Source organism: Rhamphochromis longiceps, linkage group LG9 (genome assembly GCF_057381845.1).
Source record: "Rhamphochromis longiceps isolate RC_006_pf linkage group LG9, R_longiceps_female_GT1.1, whole genome shotgun sequence".
NCBI classification, from domain to species: domain Eukaryota; kingdom Metazoa; phylum Chordata; class Actinopteri; order Cichliformes; family Cichlidae; genus Rhamphochromis; species Rhamphochromis longiceps.
The window spans coordinates 29,986,847-30,010,393 of NC_140565.1; the positions used below are offsets into that span (position 1 = coordinate 29,986,847).

At 39.7% G+C, this 23,547-nt stretch overlaps 2 protein-coding genes across 2 annotated transcripts in view; one reads left to right on the top strand and one right to left on the bottom strand.

The window, feature by feature from the left end:
- Positions 1–225: 225 nt before the first annotated feature.
- On the top strand, positions 226–10,199 carry LOC146662513 (serine/threonine-protein kinase pim-2-like). Its single transcript, XM_085419194.1, has 12 exons — positions 226–286; positions 915–1,157; positions 2,965–3,207; positions 3,342–3,476; positions 3,594–3,688; positions 3,830–3,877; positions 3,981–4,199; positions 4,307–4,487; positions 4,574–4,744; positions 4,834–5,950; positions 6,258–8,974; positions 9,406–10,199. Exons 1-10 carry the CDS (start codon positions 226–228, stop codon positions 4,923–4,925), a joined length of 1,488 nt encoding a protein of 495 aa, XP_085275320.1. The 3' UTR covers positions 4,926–5,950; positions 6,258–8,974; positions 9,406–10,199.
- mc4r (melanocortin 4 receptor) overlaps positions 4,013–23,547 on the bottom strand; it is a 46,799-nt gene continuing 27,264 nt past the window's right edge. The window contains exons 4-5 of the transcript XR_014913383.1: positions 6,171–6,329; positions 4,013–4,145 (exon numbers count right to left, since the gene is read on the bottom strand). The gene's annotated coding sequence lies outside the window, so the exon portion shown is untranslated. The remainder of the gene's footprint in view (positions 4,146–6,170; positions 6,330–23,547) is intronic.

Sequence of the window (23,547 nt, forward strand, 5' to 3'; positions counted from 1 at the left end):
GATTTGTCTGCCACAGTGTTTTTCTTTAAACTACTTAGGAGCAGTTTTACTGGCAGTTGGTGATGTCACTGAAAGGCAAGGTTCTGTTGCCATAGTCTGAGTTTATTTTGAAAGCTCACTTATGGAACTTGCTTAAACAGCTTAGAAAAGACAAGCGCACACATTTGAAGAAGTATTTCCTCATTACGGTGACATTTTCCCTTTTAAAAGGTCTCAAAAATTAACATGAAAAAGGAAACGAGAAAAAATACAAATTCAGGAGATAAGAAAGATCCAGGAGATCAAAGTAAGTAAACAAATACATCAAATCTGGGTAAAATCCCTCAAATAACAGAATCTACTTTTCTAAAAATGTTGACAGTCTGTGTATAAAATGAAACATTTGAATCCTACCCATATGGAAAAGATATATATAAATCTTATAAAGTTTGTATCTGTCTTGTGTGAAACTTGTATGTTTTGGATACTTACTAAAACAATATATGAAAGTAATGAGAAAGTGGCCACTTTCATGAGTAAATCATATAAGCCTGATATGATTCACTGTATGAAGTAGGCCACATCTTATGCAAGTCTTTTATAAATTTGTACTATTTCTTTTCCATATGGGTATGTTTGACTGAAAATAGCATAATTACAACACATCTAATCAAAGAAAGGTTAATGGGGCACTTTGTCTTTTGGTAAAATAATGTGACAAGTTTATTCTTGGACTCAGCAGTAAAAACAGATCAACAAGTGTCATGAAGATCTAAGTCTTAGTAGACCTAGTATGGACTGGTGTTGCTCTGTTTTTTATCAAAAGGATAAACTTGTTATTATAATTTAACCAATACTCCCTTAAATGGCATCAAAATTCTTCCAGTCCTGATGTCGAGCACTCTTTTTCACTACTGTGTTGTTGTTGTTTATAGACTCTAAGAGCAGGATGGCTAAAAGAAAGGCCAGTCCTGAAAAGAAGACCCCCGTAAAAAGAAGGAGGGTCACTGAGCAGGCTGCTCCTTCCACCAGCTCAGATACACATCGGGTCAAAGCAGTGAAGCGTAAGGCCCAGCAAGATGGAGCGGGCACAACCAGTCCACCAAAGAAGATTAAACTTGCTGAGCCTACGAGTGGAGACAGGGAGCAAGCGTCTTCCTCCGTGGACGCTGGTAAAGGTAGGCTAATTAGTTGAGTGAGGGGTAGATTAAGTGCACAGCTGGTTGCTCGGTTTAAGATATTAGTGTTTGGGAGATACTTTTCTGTTGTACAGTTCATTTGCTGTTATGGAGTTCTTGTTACTGATAAAAAAAAAGTATATTTTTTGTTTCAAAATAGCTGATCTGCTCTATGCCAACATCTGTGAACAAATATAATTCTATAAAGTTGGTCTATGTAGTGTGTAACTGTTGATATAGAGCGTTATTAAATTTATTGCTAATGCAATCATATGGCACGTTGACTTCTAAGGAAATTTTAGATGGCACTTATCATCAGAAACGTTGCTGACTCCTGGGTTAGACCTTCATATTAAATTTTTTCTTTTTAAAACTTTTTTAAGAACGCATTTTAACATTGGACTCAAAAATAAATAAATCCCCCCTAACAAAAAAGGCACTTCAAGTGCCAAATTGCTTTATATTTCTTCACTTAAATATACGGCCGCAAGTAGGGCTGACATGGGCCCCAGGTTTGATGTGTTCTGCAGTAAACTGGACAAACCAACATAAGGATGGAAGCCACTGTGGGACTTTTTCAGTAAGTTGAGCATGTGTTTTATAAGTTCATCAGTAAATTAACACCAATAGCTAGTTAACCCATAGCTACTCACACAACAACGGGGTATTGGGTAACTATGATGTTGTTATTTTAGAAAACAAAGTACACATGAATTAATGTACTTTAATAGAAAATGGAAAGGTGATACAACCTCAAAAACGTGGTTGCCTCTAGATTTAAAAAGAGAAACAAGGTCGAGTAGTTACACTATATAAAGAATAAATGCACAATTTAAAAAACAAAATTTATAGGTAGGTATATCGACTTTAATTAAATTATATGAATTATTATGGATTTGTCTGCCACAGTGTTTTTCTTTAAACTACTTAGGAGCAGTTTTACTGGCAGTTGGTGATGTCACTGAAAGGCAAGGTTCTGTTGCCATAGTCTGAGTTTATTTTGAAAGCTCACTTACGGAACTTGCTTAAACAGCTTAGAAAAGACAAGCGCACACATTTGAAGAAGTATTTCCTCATTACGGTGACATTTTCCCTTTTAAAAGGTCTCAAAAATTAACATGAAAAAGGAAACGAGAAAAAATACAAATTCAGGAGATAAGAAAGATCCAGGAGATCAAAGTAAGTAAACAAATACATCAAATCTGGGTAAAATCCCTCAAATAACAGAATCTACTTTTCTAAAAATGTTGACAGTCTGTGTATAAAATGAAACATTTGAATCCTACCCATATGGAAAAGATATATATAAATCTTATAAAGTTTGTATCTGTCTTGTGTGAAACTTGTATGTTTTGGATACTTACTAAAACAATATATGAAAGTAATGAGAAAGTGGCCACTTTCATGAGTAAATCATATAAGCCTGATATGATTCACTGTATGAAGTAGGCCACATCTTATGCAAGTCTTTTATAAATTTGTACTATTTCTTTTCCATATGGGTATGTTTGACTGAAAATAGCATAATTACAACACATCTAATCAAAGAAAGGTTAATGGGGCACTTTGTCTTTTGGTAAAATAATGTGACAAGTTTATTCTTGGACTCAGCAGTAAAAACAGATCAACAAGTGTCATGAAGATCTAAGTCTTAGTAGACCTAGTATGGACTGGTGTTGCTCTGTTTTTTATCAAAAGGATAAACTTGTTATTATAATTTAACCAATACTCCCTAAAATGGCATCAAAATCCTTCCAGTCCTGATGTCGAGCACTCTTTTTCACTACTGTGTTGTTGTTGTTTATAGACTCTAAGAGCAGGATGGCTAAAAGAAAGGCCAGTCCTGAAAAGAAGACCCCCGTAAAAAGAAGGAGGGTCACTGAGCAGGCTGCTCCTTCCACCAGCTCAGATACACATCGGGTCAAAGCAGTGAAGCGTAAGGCCCAGCAAGATGGAGCGGGCACAACCAGTCCACCAAAGAAGATTAAACTTGCTGAGCCTACGAGTGGAGACAGGGAGCAAGCGTCTTCCTCCGTGGACGCTGGTAAAGGTAGGCTAATTAGTTGAGTGAGGGGTAGATTAAGTGCACAGCTGGTTGCTCGGTTTAAGATATTAGTGTTTGGGAGATATTTGTGTGTATGATCTAATACGCTGATGCGCTTTTGGTGTTTTCCACATCTGCAGACTGCAATCAAAACACAAAAGGGTGCACAAAAAATGGCAGAAGGAAGTCTGCGGGAGACAGCAAAGAGTCACCCAAGAAAAAGAAAAAGGACAAAACCAAAAACGTCGTCCAAAATTCAGTAGTCGACCAGCAACGTAAGTAGCAAGCAGCTTGGCTTTTATACTCAGGTGAAGAGCAAAATGAACATTTAGGGTACAGCAGAGAGTAATTTGTGTCACAGCTGTAGTAAAACAACATTTGTGTCTTTTCAGGGGAATACCAAGCCAGATATGTGCAGGAGCACCATCTAGGAAAGGGCGGCTTTGGAGCAGTGTTTGCTGGCTACAGGATAACAGATCATTTCCCAGTAAGTGTTCAGATGGTGGGAGTAAGACAGGCAGTAATGCAGATAACGGATAATATCGTCAGCTGAGCATTAAAGGTGCCGTTTTACACCTTTAATGATGTCATACTGAGGAAATGCTCACCAATGCTCTGTGTCTTTTAGGTAGCCATCAAACACATTCCCAAGGACAAAATCCCCATCCAAGTGACGGTAAGTGTGCAACACTTGAACTGTTTTTACATTCCTGGACTGAGTGCAGCGTTCACCTGTGAAACGTCTGTTCCTCATCATCCACTTTGTTGTAATATATCAGGATGAAAACGGGAAGGAAGTCTCAGTGGAAGTGGCCATTTTGCTGAAGCTTGCAGCTGAAGCAGATGGATCAGTGGGAACGTCGGCTCCTGTGTCTCTGTTGGACTGGTTTGACTTTGGCACAGAGCTGATCCTGGTGCAGGAGAGACCTGTCCCCGCTGTGGACCTGTTTGAATACATAAGAGAAAATGGAGGATGTTTACCAGAAGGAAAGGCCAAGGTAAGTTGACTGGAAGAGCCTTAGACTGTACAGCATTCAATCAAAGCATAGAGTATCAGAGAAGCATCAACCTGTTGACTCATTACTGTCTTTTTCATCTTTTCCAGGTCATTCTGAAGCAACTGGTTGATGCAGCAAAGGACCTGGAGGAGAAACAAATCTTTCACCGGGACATCAAGAGTGACAACATTCTGATTGAGACCGGCTCAGATGTGCCTCGAGTTCGTATCATTGACTTCGGACTGAGCTGCTTTGCTACGGAGCGATCGCGGTTCCGCTTCTTCTATGGTAACATATTCAGCTCCTGCTCTTCACAGATGTAGCAATTTGTGCCTTTTGTTTTAGAAGAAATTGTAATTGTGTCTGTTTATTAGGTACACCTATCCACAGCCCTCCCGAATGTTACTGGGGCAAAAAATACAGGCCTGGACCCACCACGGTGTGGCAAATGGGAGTGGTGCTGTACGAAGCGCTTCATGTGGGGGACTTTAATATCATGACCTTCATCGAAAACGAACTGAAATTCAATGAGCATCTGTCCCCACGTAAGAAAACATCACACTTCAAGATTCACTGATGGCTTGGATCATTGGAACCATCATCTTCATCTTCTCTCTCCTTTCTTTCTTTCCAGACTGCCGGAATTTCTTGGATGCGTGTTTAACCGAAGTCCCGGAGAAGCGCCCAACGCTGGGGGACCTCCAGCGCCACCCCTGGCTCAGATAAACCCATCTCTCACACACACACACATTTCATATCTTATCATATAAGTGTGATACATGGCCTAACTTTCTTTTTTTTGTCTTTCTTTCATTTTTTTTGTTTTTTTAACAGGAAAAGATTGTTTTTTGGTTTTTTTTGGCCGATTCTAAATTTTGCTATCCTGAAATTCCTGTAACCCCCCCAGCCATCCCAGGAAAGGGGATCTCTCTTTGAATTGGCTTTCCCGAGGTTTCTTCCCATCATTCTGGCCCCCCGGGGAGTTTTTCCTCGTCTTCATAGAGAGCTTGGGCTGGGTCAGGAGCTTCATCAAAATTGGCATTATTTGATTAGGTTAATGTAATAAAACACGCTGATGTAATCAAAATTAGTAAAGATCAAAAGATTTAACTTAAACTTCCATTAAAACTTGTTTAACTCAACTTTGCTGAGAATACTCTTTCATTACCATGTCAAGGATTGTTTTTTTACTCATGATGCATTTTGACAAGTAAGAAAACTGAAAACTAAATCAGGTTAAAGTATGCACAACGAAAGTCACACTGTCACTGCTCTGAAGACTTGCATCTGTTGCCCTAACCTCTAACGGTGTGTTCACACCGAACGCGATGTACGCAAATAGAGCGTCAGGTTTAAATGTAAAGTCAATGGAAAAGCGCGATGACACGCGATTACGGGTCCCGCGAAAATTCGGAAGCAGATTTGCGTCGCGAAAACGCCAAAACTTTTTGACTCGCGAAAAAAACCACGCGCGTGAGTTTTTGTGTTGCATTTTGTGCATACGCGCGTTTCGCGTCAACCGCTCGAGTTGGGAAAATCGCACCGCGACAACCAATCAGGAGCCTGGTGACGTGGCTGTGACCTAGGTCAAAGGGGCAGATCCAGCCAAAGCCCTTCATACTTTGAGGGAAGGCTAATCAATGCCGTAGCAAACAACCCAGAGCTGTACGACACCAGCTGCTTTCTGTACCGAGACAGGAATATAAAGGACCGAGATAGGAGGAAGATATGTGAAGAGATCGGGCAACCTGGTAAGTTCATTCATTTCTCTTTTGAAAGTTTTCACTGACCCGGGGAAGCCGCACAAAAGCTAGCAAGCCACTGCTATTTTCCCATTTTCCCAGCCATATTTTTTAATATCCATCTATACTCAATGTGAATTCGATAAATTTAATAAATTTGTTTGACTGATCACCTAATGTGTGACAAAAGAATCCACTGTGATGCTAATGACCGTCTGCGCTCTCTTACCTGTCTGTAAAAGTTGGCCTTGTCTCTCTCACTCTGCCTTCTCTCACTCGTTTCCCGGTCCAGTGATGCCTCTCTCCTCTGTTGCAGAAGTTCCAGCCCGTGCTCTTCCTGTGTTCCGCGTGCCCGACTGTTTCTCTGCCCCCTGGTTTCCCACGGCACCTGTGCAGAGTTTCTGTTAATGACCGTGCTCCTGTTTAAGTTGATTCCTCTCATGAATAAATCTTGTAAATATTTCAAGTGATTGAGTCTGCTCTTAGGTCCAACTGCACTCTCATTTCCAGTTTGTGACATGGGCTTTTCTTCCTTTCTTTCCTTTGCATTATTGTCAGGTCTTTACCTTACAATATAAAGTGCCTTGAGGCAAACATTGTTGTGATTTTGGCGCTACATTAATAAAAGTGACTTGAAATTGAATAAGTGCAAGAAGACACAGCTGAGCTCAATCTAAATAATAGAGCAAATGAAAATAAAACTAAAGGCAAAGTACAAGAGACAAAAAACTGAAAACAGAAACTGAACTAATTACACACAGAGACAAGAGACTAACACTCAACTAGTCATAGAAACACAGGGGAGGTTACAGCTAATCAAAACACACAGATTATAATATCAAATTCAAAGAATTCTTCCCCTCAACCACAACCGCTCACAGCAGATGGCTGCCCCTCTCTGAGCAAGACATGTCCTTCAATGCACATATTAAACAAATATGTAGGACTGCTTTCTTCCATTTGGGCAGCATCTCTAAAATTAGAAATATCCTGTCTCAGATTGACGCTGAACTAGTTCATGCATTTATTACTTCTAGGCTGGACTACTGTAATTCATTACTATCAGGAAGTCCTAGAAACTCCCTGAAAAGCCTTCAGTTATCCAAAATGCTGCAGCAAGAGTCCTGACAGGGACTAGAAAGAGAGAGCAGATTTCTCCTGTATTGGCTTCCCTGCATTGGCTCCCTGTTAAATTTAGAATTGAATTCAAAATCCTGCTCCTCACATTCAAGGTCTTAAATAATCAGCCCTTATCTTATCTTAATGACCTTGTAGTACCATATCACCCTATTAGAACACTTTGCTCTCGCTCTGCAGGCTTACTTGTTGTTCCTAGAGTATTTAAAAGTAGAATGGGAGGCAGAGCCTTCAGTTTCCAGGCCCCTCTTCTGTGGAACCAGCTTCCAGTTTGGATTCGGGAGAAAGACACTATCTCTACTTTCAAGATTAGGCTTAAAACTTTCCTTTTTGCTAAAGCATATAGTTAGGGCTGGACCAGGTGACCCTGAATCCTCCCTTTGTTATGCTGCAATAGACATAGGCTGCTGGGGATTCCCATGATGCATTGAGTTTTTCTTTCTAGTCACCTTTCTCACACACTATGTGTTAATGTGATATAATTTGAAGCATGTGCGGTAACGATATATATCGTGATATATTCTTTTCTTCTGCATAACGTATTTTTCACACTATAAAGCACACTTAAAATCCTTTAATTTTCTCAAAAATCGAGAGTGTGCCTTAATGTATGAATTCTGGTTGTGCTTACTGACCTCGAACCGATTTGGGCGTGCAGAAATCTGTTAAAAAATGTTTTAGTACACCGCACTGCTTGATGGATTGTCAGAGAATTACGGCTGCCGTAGTAGGAGCTTCGCAGAATACTCTGGGTCCAAAACTCCGTCCATTTCAGGTCCCAAAGTCAAACGAACACTGAGAGAAAACGGTCTAAATTCTTTAATCCTTAATAAAATCATCAGCGTTGCTGCTTTACCAGGTGTAACAATTAAGTTTAACATCCAGGCATCCATGAAAACAGAAGTTATTAAATTTAACGGAGTTAGAAGTTAGCTCGCTAGTTTCCACCTAAACATGACATACCATGTTCTGACTGAGAGATTTTTGAAACTAATTAAAACGTACAGCTCTGCTACCACTTCCGACATAAATTTAGACAGAAAACTAAACAGCAGTGGCGTTTGTATGGTTACTGAAGTTCGACTACCTGGAATATAATGTTGTGCTACGTGATTGCTAGCGACACAGCTATGTTAGCATAACATTAGCACAGTGAAGCTGGAGGATGAACGCCAACTTTTTTTCCCCACTCGATAAAGGTTAACGTGAGGGATTCTGGTGGTCAGGGACAAATGCAATCGCATAGCAGGATGCTATACACGGGGCAAACTTAAGCCAGGATAACAACTGAGATCATTCATCCACAATACGAGGTTAGTTATTAATATACTGCAACAACATGGGAATAGAGCAACTGCGAGAGAATTCAACATTAATGTATCAATGTTACGGAAGTGGAGTAAGCGCAGTTTTTGGCTTTCCCCATATTTCAAAAGTGCTTCATCTCTTTGCTATGACTGTGAGCATAATTTGCAGATGATAATGGTTGTAGCCACTGCGATGCTTTCGACCAAAACAGGCGCAGCTTGATGACATCATCAACATCCGCTATCGCGATAGGGCGGGCGAAGCTCTCATAGGAAGAGACAGCCAATGCTTACTGCGCACGAGACGCAAGGTCGTAACCATTGACTGTAGAAAACATGGACGACGCGACACCGCCTCCTACCATTGTGCAAAAATGAAGCCAAAATACCCTGCTTATGGAGGCTGCCATCTTGCAAATTTGGAGCCAGAGTCTGCGCAGTAGTGACTTGAGGTGGAGCGACTGTGTAACGCTCCCGCCCACACACCCGCTGGATGTGACCGCAAACACGCCCCCCTACACTTTTTACGTAGCCCGGCTAGTCCAGTTTTTTTGCTGGTTTACCGCGACTGACGACTCGTTTAATTAAGGTAAATACAACCATGTCACTATTATAAAAAAGACACACAGCTTATCATCTTATAGTTCTAAAATCACTCTGTTGTTAATTCGTTAGTTAGATTAGCCGCTAGCATATGCACTGTGTTGGAGGCTTGTTGCTAGCTAGTTAGCGATGCTACACACCTGCTACTCTTAATAGTCTTCAACGCTTATGTTTTTTTAATCCATTTTTAGACAGCGATGAGATCAGCTGCACACTCTACAGAGGCCCAGAGTTACTGTTAATATCAAAAATATAATGCTGTCCTTTGAGATTTTAAACATAAGACTGTGAGTGTAATGGATCTAAAACTGTTTAAATCTTCAGAGCCCTCTACAGCCTGGTAACATGGAGACTTTAAAAATATCAGCAGAACGTTTCAGTAGTGTAGTCTAATTTGTTCTTTTCATTTAATAATAGAGTCCATATTATATCAACAGCTACATTCACCCTGGAGAGAAACTAGTGAGGGAGACCATCAGGACCAAGCTGGTTTTCTGGGTCCAGAGGTTTGGAGAAACTTCTTCCCTTTCTTTCATCACAGCTGTCCTGTGCCATAAGTTCTGTTGACCCACTGAAAGAGGCATCATTTAAGAAACACCAGGAAGACTGAAGCTCATGGCATTGATCAAGCAGGACTCATGATCTTCACCAGCAGCTCCCTCACAGGGAAATCTTCAGCACTCCTCCGTAGGCCCGCCCCAGGAGATGGATAAACCCAGCATTTCATCAACACTGTGATGGAGACCTTTGGTTTGTGTAATGTTATAAATACTCAGATACTCCCCAGAGGCTCCAGACTTTTACATAAAGATATTATATTCAGTCCTGTAGAAAGTTATATATTTAGAAATATATGATCCTCTCTGGTTACTCTGGTATGAATAACTCTGAATCACTTTATGGTAAATAACCCACTATCTGCAAAAAACTGTGAAAGAATTCCAGATGACAAGTTTGTAGTTCAACATACAAGTGACGACCTTTGACCTTCATCAGGTTTTATTTAATTGTGTCAGAGAAACTCAAACGTGCTCTTCATGCAGCTGAGTACATCAAGTGTTTAAAACGGAAGCTGTGCAGGTCTGAGATCAGCAGCTTTGTGAAACACCAAACTGAGGTCCTTTTAATGCTGATATTAGATTAGATTAGATTAGATAGAACTTTATTAATCCCTTGGGTGGGTTCCTCTGGGAAATTCGATTTCCAAAAAAGCACAGCACCGACAGAAGTTACAGAGTTACAGAATATTATATATATATATATATATATATATATATATATATATATATATATATATATATATATATATATATATATATATATATATATATATATATATATATATTTATTTATTTATATTGCAGACATAGAGGACAGTTACAAGTACCTGGGGATCCCGCAGGCAAATGGGAACCATGAAGAGGCCGCTAGAAAGGCTGCAACCACCAAGTACCTGCAGAGGGTCAGGCAAGTCCTGAGGAGTCAGCTGAATGGTAAGAACAAGATCCGGGCCATCAACACGTACGCCCTGCCCGTGATCAGGTACCCTGCTGGGGTAATAGGCTGGCCAAAGGAGGAGATAGAAGCCACTGACATAAAGACAAGAAAGCTCCTTACCATGCATGGAGGGTTTCACCCCAAGTCCAGCACCCTGAGGCTGTACGCTAAGCGGAAGGAAGGGGGCCGGGGACTGGTGAGTGTCAGCACCACAGTCCAGGATGAGACAACAAACATCCAAGAATACATTGGGAAGATGGCCCCAACTGACCGAGTGCTCAGTGAATACCTCAGGCAGCAGAAACCCAAGAAAGAGGAGGGAGACGAGGAACCATCATGGAAGGACAGGCCCCTGCACGGTATGTACCACCGGCAGATAGAGGAGGTGGCTGATATCCAGAAATCCTACCAGTGGCTGGACAAAGCTGGACTGAAAGACAGCACAGAGGCACTAATCATGGCAGCACAAGAACAAGCTCTGAGTACAAGATCCATAGAGGCTGGGGTCTATCACACCAGGCAAGACCCCAGGTGCAGGCTGTGTAAAGATGCCCCAGAGACAATCCAGCACATAACAGCAGGGTGCAAGATGCTAGCAGGCAAGGCATACATGGAACGCCATAACCAAGTGGCCGGCATAGTGTACAGGAACATCTGTGCCGAGTATAACCTGGAAGTCCCGAGGTCAAAATGGGAGATGCCCCCAAGGCTGGTGGAGAATGACCGAGCTAAGATCCTGTGGGACTTCCAGATACAGACGGACAAAATGGTGGTGGCTAACCAACCGGACATAGTGGTGGTAGACAAACAGAAGAAGACGGCCGTAGTGATCGATGTAGCGGTTCCGAATGACAGCAATATCAGGAAGAAGGAACACGAGAAGCTGGAGAAATACCAAGGGCTCAGAGAAGAGCTCGAGAGGATGTGGAGGGTGAAGGTAATGGTGGTCCCCGTGGTAATCGGAGCACTAGGTGCGGTGACTCCCAAGCTAGGCGAGTGGCTCCAGCAGATCCCGGGAATAACATCGGAGATCTCTGTCCAGAAGAGCGCAGTCCTGGGAACAGCTAAGATACTGCGCAGGACCCTCAAGCTCCCAGGCCTCTGGTAGAGGACCCGAGCTTGAAGGATAAACCGCCCGCAGGGGCGTGCTGGGTGTTTTTTATATATATATATATATATATATATATATATATATATATATATATATATATATATATATATATATATATATATATATATACACAGAGACAATATAAATAAAATATACGAAGGGGATAAATAGAATAAATAGGAATAAAAATAAAAATACAAGTGAATTTATTGACTATTTACAAAAGTATTGCACAAAAGGTATTGCACAGTGAGGTGAAGAGGCACTACAGCTTAGTTGTTCCCCCCTCCTTTGTCCTCCTGTTTCCCCTCCCTCTCCCCTCCAGGGAGGAGTTAAACAGTCTGATGGCGTGTGGGACAAAGGAGTTTTTAAGTCTGTTAGTTCTTGTCTTTGGGAGAAGCAACCTGTCACTGAACAGACTCTTCTGGTTGTTAATGGCCGTGTGCAGAGGATGTCTGGCATTGTCCATAATGTCCATCAGTTTCTTTAATGTCCTTTTCTCTGCCACTGTCACCAGAGTGTCCAGCTATATAGTGACACAGTTACATGAGTGATTAATCCTTTTGTTTTTTTTGTCTTTAACTTTATCAATAAAACAGCTGCAGCTTTCACTACAGCACGTGTGGTACTTTAACCTTTGTACTGTTTTCATCAGTTCATTTTGCAGTTAACATGTGAACATGTTGGATGATCGGTCTGCTGTCACTGGGTGGTGCTGAGGTCTGAATCTGAGGGCAGCTCCTATAATCACAAAGACAACAGAACCATCAAACTCAAATATAAATTTTATCCCTCAATATTGAAATAAAGCTGATTCTTCTGTCCTCACACACTCAGGATCTGAAGTTCTTCTCTTACATTTTTTTCAGTATTACAGTACACTACAGTACTTTAATCCATAGTTCCTGATTAATGAGGAGTTACTGAAGTACAAGCTTTTAAAAAAAAGTTACTGTCTTTACAGATGTGGCAAGAGACTGAAAACATGCTGTTGTTTGCACATATTTAATATTCAGCTCTGCACAGGAGCTGAAGCAGGATGCAGCCTGTTGCTTTTACAGTATAATACTTGTAATAAAAGTACAGTAACAGTAATTAGTGACTGAGCAGCCCGGAGCGTTTCTCTTGATTTCTTTAGTCTGTGTAAATTCATTCACCTGCACAGATTAGCTAAACGAACCCTGACAGCCGAGTGCTCATTTTAGCTAGCTAGGTCTCAGGACCGAGCTAAGGACGGTAGTTACGGATTAGCTTACAAACACGTTTAACTTACCGAAAAAGTGCAGAGGGGCCTCGGGTCCTTCTGTCGGGTAGTCCAGTTTACTGAAGAACGCCTCAGGCTGTCAGGTTAAAACACCCGGTCGTGTTTTCGTAGCGTAAACGCTGGGCGTCCTCTCAGAGCCTACGCTCTATCTGCTATTCGCGAACAGAGATACGCAAGTTTCTCCGTGACTGCAGCTGTCAGTCAAAGCTCTTATGATGACGTTTCACCCCAATTTAACATCACCGCGGTAGGAATTAGAATCAAGCTTATGGGAAAAGAGACCCCTTGAACATCAATCAGCGTGATGAGAACTATTGAAAACAAAAGAAAGAATCTTTGGAAAAAAATTATCTAAGGAGAATTAATTTATTTTAGTCTGACCCCAGTCCCATCCGCTAACATGGAGGAGGCGGGGTTTATGACCTATACTGCAGCCAGACACCAGGGAGCGATAGAGACGCTTTGGCTTCATTTTTGGGGAGCTGTCGCGTCGTCCATGTTTTCTACAGTCAATGCTTGATCCCCTGCTCATGAATCAAAGACTCAGATTTTCACGTGCTGATTGGAAAACTGTTGCATAAAATGTATGCTCAAAGGGTTAAATGAAAGGCAGTTGAGTGGAAGGACAGATATTTGTGTGAGGAGACAAGTTAAAAGTCAAGGAATGTCAAAAACCTATATGGAGGGTCTTTTATAAACCCTTGCTGAATAAGAGGTCAGGTAACCCATATGGAAAAGAAATAGTAAAAACTTATATGTGATTACTCATGAAAGTGGCCACTTTCATGAGTAAATCATATAAGGCTTACATGATTTGCTCATGAAAGTGGCCACTTTCTCATTACTTTCATACATTGTTTTAGTAAGTATCCAAAACATACAAGTTTCATTATATAATTTTTCAAGGGATCTTATATCTGTTTTCACTCTTATATGCTTTTCATACAAGTTTCACACAAGACAGATACAAACTTTATAAGATTTATATATATCTTTTCCATATGGGAATGTACAATGGAGGAATTTGCATAGGGGCATTGCTGTTAATAGTTTTGTGCCCAAGGTTAAAAAAGATGCAAGTGAATGATGTCCCTTTTATCCAGAGATATAATTTTTTTTAATGTTTCTTGAATGTAAATGGCTTGAACCACTGTGTATTATGTTAAAACGTCTTTGAAAAGTGTGGAGTGGCTTAGTGTCCATTGGCATTTTTGTTTGGTGCCAGTTATACCCCCCCCCCCCCCCCCCCCCCCACACACACACACACAAAATAAATAAATAAATAAAATTATTGCACTGATTTAGGTTTAAGGGGTCACTTCTATCATATGTTTTTTTTATAATTTAACATGATTCTGCAAAATTGGGGTGTAACATGTTGACTCAAATCTTTGATAGACAGTTGCAGTTGCAGCGAAATTTGTGTATCTGATTGCAGCTAGAGTAGGGACACTGGGAGGAGATCCAGTGTGTACTTTCCATAGGTAAGGTGGGAAGTCCTTAGCTTTCAGGGGAGAAAGCTGGTGTATTTTCCTTTTAGAAATCATTACTTATTTCCAGAGGGTCACCAAGTTTTCCCTAAATCCAGTTTCTGGAACAGGGTTCACAATGTAGAAATGACCCTGATTTAACATCAACTGTTGCCATGTTGCCATGCCTCTGTTTTTCTGTATAAGCATATTTCAGCTTTTAATAAAGGTCAGTGATTGCAGGTTATTTTGGTTTTAACCTTGTTTGTCTGCAGAGTATGCCCTGTGTATGCAATTACCGGTTCAATCCAAACACCCAGCTTGTTTTTAAGGGTAATTAGTCTCAGTGCTGTTAAATAACATATTGATGGACTGTGTTGATGCAGCATGTTCTCACACATTTTTTTGGGTCTACAATGATGAACTGTCCCTAAAAATGAAAATAAACAGTTTTTGTTTCGAGTTTGGTAACTTGACACCTTTTTATAAAACAAAGATCTGAAACCATTCCAGTTTTAGCACTTCGCTGCTTTAAATGACATTCGTCCACGTAGACCTATTTGCAAATCTGAGTGTCTTTGAAAACCCCACCTGGTGAAGTAAACACTGAATCAGTGGCATTTATTAGCATACAAATTACCACCTGTGAATCTGTTCAGGTTGGAATTCCCAAATGTTTAGTCCCAACAATACGACTGCATTGATTCAAACAACTTACATTTAATCTTGCTAAAAAGAAACGTTTGCATTCGTTTCACATACATGCAAAACCAAAAAGGATAAACACACAGTAATGGCAGCAATCATTTATCTTGAAGAATTGTTCTTTCAAATGAAACAGAAGGAAACATGAAAATAAATAAATAAAAAGGTTAATGTTAATTGTTTTGTGGTTAAAAACTGGTTCTGAAGCACATTAGTCATGAATTCCATAAAGTCATCTAAATGTGTGTGAGGTCCATTACTTACCTCTTGATTTACGGCTGTTTTGTTTTCTGATTATTTCTAGATTTCACTGATACTGTTTCATTCATATTCAGGTCCTCGCCGAGCTTTTGCAGCACAGATCTGAGACATTGCCACAAAGTTACAAATAAAGGACTCAAAAATATTTCAACCACGGATATTGCTCTTATTTGTGTTTTTGTGTTTCTGAATTATTCATTGATTTTATACCTGTATAAATCCAGATATTTGTAAAATAAAATTGGTGTTGGATTGGGTTGAATTTGCATAGAATAAAAAACACTTAATATTAACCTATGGTTACGTTTGCATGCCCTTGATACACTGAATCATACATGAAAAATCAGGTTCACATGTGTTGACATCTGAATGTACCTGTACCCACTGAGTAATTTTCTTGTTTAGAGGTCAAAAAGATGACTAAATGTTACAAAACCATCAGTGCTTAAATTGATCTTGTTTGAAAAGCTCAACAGAAAAATGTCTATTTTTCTTTTTAATATGACTTGCGTTTATAGTATTAAAAATAAACAAACATGCATATCTATGCACATCCACTGGCCACTTTGGTAGGTGCAGCTTTTGATCTGAAATATTTAATCAGCCACGTGGCATTAATGCATGTAAGCATGTAGACATGGTCAAGACAACCTACTGAATTCCAAAACAAGCATCAGAACTGGGAGGAGAGGTGATTTAAGTTAAGCTGTTAGTGCCACATGAACTGGAGCAAATATTTCAGAAACCACTGATCGACAGAGATTTTCTCACATAAAAAGTAGGCCCTCAAAAAAGAAAATATGACGTTTGTTGGTAGAGTGCTTCAAGCTGAATTCAAAAGTAACACAAACCACTACTTGTTAGATCCAAGGAATGCAGAAGAGCACCTCTGAACACACGTCATCTTAAATCTTGAAGCAGATGAACTACAGCAGCAGAAGACCACACTGGTTTCCACTCGCTACAGTGAAGAACAGGAAAGCGAGGCTACAGTTCATGTGGACTACCCAAACTGGACAACAGAAGAGTGCTAAATGTTGCCTGGTCTTGTGAGTCTTGAGTTCTGCTGCCACATTTGGATGGTGGTGTCAAAATTTGGCCTAAACAACATGAAAGAATGGATCTATCCTGCCCTGTATCAACAGTTCAGATTGCTGCTGATAGTTTTGGAGATATTGTCTTGGCACAGCTTGGTAAATGGACTTCTTATATACCTTATACACCTTATATATCTTATACACCCTTTTACTCTCCCAGAGCACTCAAAGCACTTTATAGAAAATGCCTCATTCGCCCATTCACACTTTTTTCTATGCTTTCGTGCTTTTTATCTAACGTTGACACGCATTCATACTCTGATGGATGCATCAGAAAGCAACTTGGGGTTAGTATCTTGCCCAAGGGTATTTAGCCTGCAGACTGGAGCAGCCAGGGATCAAACCTTTTAAACATTATATGGCCCGCTCTCTCTCCTGAACTATAACAGTTTGGGTACCAACTGGGCATTGTTTAAAAACCACAGCCTACCAGAGTATAGTTGTTAATCAGCCTGTTCCTTTTTGACAACAACATACTGTCTAGAGACGGGTTTCTGTATGTTGAAAGCAAAAGAACCAGGGTCATGCAGTTTAACCGAATCAATATCTCTCCTTCTCTTGGGATAATAAATGTATTGGTTGGGTGATGCACTCAATACTAATATGAATGGAGTTGGCTCAATAGAAGCAAAATCAATTGGTCCCTCAAATCAATACTTATCTTGATTTGGAAGAATGCACGTATAGTCAAAAATCCTGGGAATGTGATTGGGTTTATTCTTATTCAAGATAATTTATGAAAAGGAAAGTGGCAGATTACATAACACAACTTTTCTGAGACTAATCACAAATACCTCAGTATATTCTCTATTCTACAAATCCTTAAAGTTCTCCTTGTATCTGTGTGCTCAGAAAGTGAAATGAAAGGAAATTTTCTCATTTTGAATTTATATAGTCAAGACACCTCGCTTTCTCCAGCATTATTTTAAATAATGATCTCAGACTTCATTTTAATCTCAAGATCTATCTCAACAGTGCGCTTATGTTTGATTAATAAACCACTCTGACCATAAGAAAAACTTATTTGAGCAGCAAATAACTCATTCACTAGTGATATAAATATTAAACAAGCTTAAATTCAAAACATCTGCCTTGTGATTTCTTCCCAAATATACTATTAAAGATTGAGTGAAGAATAGCCAGGCACCACTAGTGTTACTTTCATGATGCTAAGATTAAAGCAATTGCAGAGCAGACTGAAGCAAGACCAACACTATTTTAGGTATTTATAGACTAAATAGCAGGCCTACAAAGTCAAACATGCATCATGGGATTGTGCCGTCCCTGAAGAATGAGGTGAGCAAGAAAGATAAAAGTTCAGTTTCAAAATTAAATCCCAAGCTACAATATAACTCCTTCATAATGGGCAGCAAAATCTAATAATTTGTTTAGACTTTGCGTGGATACGTAGCTGTTTCCATGCCAAAGAAACTACAGTTTGTATTGATTGTAAGTTAGTTTTTTCAATTAGATGTCAGATGTAAATACAAAGACCAAGGGATGGGATATTAATAGTGCAATCCTGTCAGTGTAAGCAAGGAAGGCAGTGCTTGCCCAGTGAACTCTGACAACTGACATCAAAATCAAAGTGCAAGCATTCTCTCACCTTTTATCGATTTGTGATGTCACCATTTGGTCTGTGGACCACTGTTTTAAAGGATGGAGTTAAGCTTTTTTCCAGTCATCATCTTCATTTTTTTCAAATTTGACATGATCATAATTGTATAAGGCAGTTAGTGATGATTAGTTAACAACCAACGCTACTCCTGAGCAGCGAGCTTGGTAAGCAATGTGTGACATTAGATTGGGATTCAAAAATAAAAAGAAAGAGACTGAAAACTAGATGAAGGTACCCAAGAAACTGAACAGCGAACTTCTTAGAACAGCAAAGACAAAACAGCACCCACCTGTCACTCAAACTGGCACACCTAAGAATAATTTAATGATTGAGTAAAAGAGCAAACATTTTTATTCACTTTCATGTCATTTATACTTCATATCTCAGCTCTCACAGTGGGCACCTGTTTTGTACTGTCAGTCAATCCCTCCAAACTTTAGCCTACCTCCTTGTTAAACCACAATAGCCTGTTTTTTCCCCTCCGTATCAAAATATGTCAAAATGTCTACACATCAAATACTAGAATTGAAGTATTAAAGGCACCTGACAGATTTTCATCTTGTCCAGCCTTGGCCAAAAGCGTTGTTGGCTGTCAAATCAGCCGTCTTAAATCGAAACAGACTAGACAGATAAAGGTTTGTTAGATTCGCCTCCTCTTTATGCATTCTTCTACACTCACAGTACAAAGCTGTGTTTTTACATGTGTCTACTTTTATAGCATTTTCATCATCAAGGCAGTTTTGAGAGGTCATAGGAGCACCTATGTAGGACCTAGTTACATTTTCCTCCACACGTTTTAAATGGAGGAAAAGAACAAATGAAGCCACTCAGTTTTTTCTTATGTGTTGTTATGGCGACTCCCATCTATTAGCTCCCCACTCTCATTATCACACAGATGTACCAGGGGGATGAATAAATGCAGTTACGCAATATAAAATCATGACGATAAGATTTTAAATGAATACATACTGGATACACTGAGTAATCATCACATGATGCTTTTCTTTTTAACTGGAGAGTGTTTTGTACTTTCTGAGCTAATGTGGGTCCTTGTATGGAAGGCTGATTACAGTCATAGAGGATGTTAATTTCACTGTCCACTCTTTTTTGTAATATTAAGAATTACATATCATTTTTTTCTATTTCTGTTGAACAATTACGGTTTTCATTTTCAAGGACGCCACACATTTTTAACACTTCAATTTAGTGCATTAATTGAGCTTAACAGAGGAAACCTGATGTGGAAATAAATTCCAGCATTATTTGCTGTGACTGGGGATGGCAAGAGGAGAGTCAACATGGACTAATTTGATGCAAGCAGCTCTGTGCACAAATCCCCAGGAGGCCTGGATGATAAGCACTGACAGAGCCACTAAGAGCCTGAGGCGAAGCAGTTCTAAAGGCCACACGGATGGAGAAAATGAAGGGGGTGGATGGGAATAAAAGAGTATTATCTACTTGTAATCAAATGTGAAGAATGGTTTAACAGTAAAAAAGAAATCTACACTGAAAATTCTGCCGTTATCTGCTGACTCACAGTATGGAGTGTGTACATGATGCATGGGAGGCAACCGGTGATGCTGTCTGGGTGAATTACTCTCTCAAGCATCGTAAAATACAACTGAAACCTGGACTCTGCTTCTCACTGCAGTCTACGGTTAACCAGAGAAATGGAGCATTACTCTAGGTTTGGTGAATTTTGAAAAGTTTCTTTAGAACACAATAGAATGCAAATTGATGAAAACACAGGGAATTTATGGATTAAATGACAACTGCTTAACTCCACAACTGTATTTATCACTGTAGGTGTGATCTCAACAGTAAGAAGGACTAGCATGCAGTCCAGGCAGGTAGGAGAATTTTAGGCTGATTGATTTAAAATCAAAGGCAAAGCAGATGCTTACAGGCAGATTGTTGGTGCAGGTAAAAGAACCCATCAGAAGGCTTTACAGGCTCAAACTGTAAAGGTTTTGTGTGCTCTCAGAATCAGCTTTCTGTGCCAACTTTCATTTGTTTGTCCTCAAAGACAAATCAGATGCTACTCATAAACTGAAACTTTGGTTTTAGCCACAGATTCTATGACAAATAGTGTCCTTGATTTTGTCTGTATCAGTTAAACTGTCTCTCCCTTGAAATACTGGTTTTCCATCTAAAAAGCTGAAATGAGTATTTCACTCTCAAAATATGCACACCCCATTGTTTCTATTGTTATTCAGCCATTTTTGAACACAGCACCTGAGTGTTCTCCCTGGTTCTTCTCTTGTATCCTGGCTGTGACACTTCGATGGCAAATGTCCAAAGCTATGTCTATAGAAAGCAAAGGGTGAGTACTACATTAGCATACCAGCAGCAGCAAAAGCAACAGTCCCCGGTGAGTCTACACAGGAAGCATTCAAGCACACAATAACTATAATTACACGGCTACAAAACAAGAAACTAGCATTAACAGTTTGTGGTGGGAAACTCATTCAAGGTGCAAGGCTAATGGAAAATTGCCACATGCTGAAAATGTCAGAGATTCTGTATAAAATCTAAATGTTTACATGTGAGATAATAAAAAATTATCTATTCTGAGGTCAGATTTATAGTTGTCTATATATTTAGCATTCTGTTATTACTTGGATTATATTTGTTTGCCTGTTTTTCTTTCAGACATATGCACAGGTCGTCTAAAATGTCCACCAAAAAGAAATGGGAGAAGCATAAATCACAGGAGACTGTGGTTTTTGTCACATTGGAGAAGATTGCATCTTGCACTTTGCTTTGCTCTGTTTGGATAGTTTAGGGAAAGATTGCAGTTCAGGTTAAAGCATTGGTTTGTAAAGTTTCCACTTGTCAGTATGGCAGTGTTTTTGTTGGTGATGGCCAGGAAGAGGTAGATGGGCATTTCTGGTTCGACTGCTGAGGGAATAGGAAAAAACCCATAAAGCAATATAAACATCGACTAATAGTCAATTTGTGTGCCTTCATAGAGCATTGTGAAGGCTTACCTGTTACACCTGCCTTAGGAAAATGATCTCAAACATAGGCTGTGTACATATTTGTGGTGCCATGGGAATGAGAACAGACTGGAACATCAAGCCCAGTGGCGTGTCTAGAAAAAGTTTTGATGGGGGGGCCAGGTAGGGGTACAGATTTGGAGAAGGGTGGCAGATGTAATTGGCAGATAATGTTAAAAGTCCAAGTCCAAGTTCCAAGTTCAACTTTATTGTCACTTCAACCATATACAGTTTAAAAATACACAGTGAGGCGAAACAACGTTCCTCCAGGAACCAAGGTGCTACAAGACAAGTTAGTGCAAAAAAAATAATAATATATAATATATCTAGTAATAATATTGTGCAAAAGAGCATAAAAATAAATCTACCAACCATTAACCATAATTCAATAACCCTATAAACCTAATGACTGAATGCGCTTTTAACTCTGATTAGAATGAGGTTTTAACCACTACGGTGCAAAGTTTTTAGATACTGCGTTGATAAAGTACAAGAGATACAATCAGTGCTTTGTCAGTGTTTACTCAGCATTCAAGGACAGCAATATTTGCATAGTATTTTTACTGACATATAGTGCACATATGTTTTGGACAAAAACATTTTTGAATATTAAAATACGAACATTTTTAGCCGATGCAAATGCAAAACTTTATCTGCCTATTAAAAAAAGAAGATAATCTTCTCACAAACTGGTGTTTGATTTTGAAACAGGAAAAAAGTGGGGAAACAAATGAAAAGACTAACATTTGAATGAAACCTGAAAGCAATGATGATGAAATACAGTCAGCTGGCATGGGGACACTGCCAGTATTGACCTGCAGGGCTGGACTGGGACAAAAAAATCGGGCATTTTGACTACAGACCGGCCCACCAGGTATTAAAGCCATAAAGCCTTTGAATGAAAACAGACGCTGTTGTGACAGTGATGTACACTGTCTTGTTGGTATATGTATGATTTCTATACATTTTACGTCAGATAAAAACTTTGTTCGCAAGATTCAGATAATTATTTAATAAAAGCTAGATATTTTAAATGAGAATAAGAAAGAAAAGTATTTCTTTGTGCCCCCCTCTCCCTGTTAATGCCCTACCTGGCCCACTGGCATAACTTTGCTAGACCCGCCCCTGCACAGTTACCAGCTGTCAGCTACTTAGAAAAGGATCCTGGTGTTATTTGTCTCTCAGAACCTGTTTCTCCATCACCTGTTCAGCTCTGATGATTCAGTAAGGACATCTCCTGGTTTCATCTTCATGTTTCCCTCTCACCACATATCCAAACCGATATCATGACCAGCAGCTTTTACAGCTGTGGCTCCAGCAAACATCAGCTGATACTAGAAATTAATATTAAATAAATTCTAGTATCAGCTGATCAAGCTTAAACGTGCTGCTGTTGTTTACCGCGACATCCGCTGATTTCCTCTTTCTGGCGCAAAGTGGGTGATAAATAAACAAGAGAGAAAAGCTGATCAGCTGATCATTGATCAGTTTCATGATTGAAGTAGAAACAGGAGAGGGAGGGGAGAGAATGAGAGAAGAAGAGGCAGCTGCAGCGTAAAGACACAGAATAACTCCAGCTTTGTGTCTTTTTTCATTATAGCGAAAGTACGGGACAAACTGCGTCTCTTCTCAGCTCAATACCAAACGCGTAATATTTTCTCTGAATGAGGGACCATTCCATTTTTAAGGAGCCGTTGGCAACTCTACTAACTAAACTTATGAATAAAATAAAGTTCACTATCAGTAACATCAAAGCACCCACCCAGCTGTATAGAAACTCCGTCATGCTAGCTAGTACGCAGTACGAATTACTGTAACTGACTGTAAAAAGTCAGCACAATGAAAATAAACTATCCCTAAACTTGGTTTATATCTGACCCAGATAGACTGCAGGTCATAGCTTCTTACCTGAAGTTCAGTTCACCTGACACTCAGACCGGCGGCCGCTTCGGGTCTCTCCTCCTGCTTCCCCTTTCCTCATCTACCTGCTGGCCTCTGTGGAAGCTCCGCCATAGCCACCACCAAACAACTGAGTTATTTTTACAGCATCTGGACAATCCACCACCTCTCATTGTTCATGCCGTTACTACAAAAAAAAAAAAAAGTCATTAGCCCACCGGTATGCCCGATGGCCAGTCCAGCTATGTTAACCTGCAACCAGATCTGCAGCTCCATACAGCAATGTTACGACTTATTATATCTTATAACTCATAACTCTTATGCTAGCTCCCCCCAGTAGCCTACTGTCTGAAATATTCGAGGGTTGCAATAATTCTTTAAGAGTTATTTTTTCCTTGGTATTTTAATTTCACCGAAGTTGCTTTGTGTTGTGTTCTCATATCTGTCTGCACTTATCAGCTCTTCCTGCTGTTCTGTTTTTTTGCTTACCCATAAATCTGTAACATCAATCTAGTAATCTTCTTGCTGCTCTTTGTCTGTTCTGTTTAAAAGTTACTGTTATTCTGTCATTCAGAAGGGATGTTTCAATGATTTTTAAAATGGCAAGGGTTGATGAGAGGTTTAGGATTGGAAATCAGA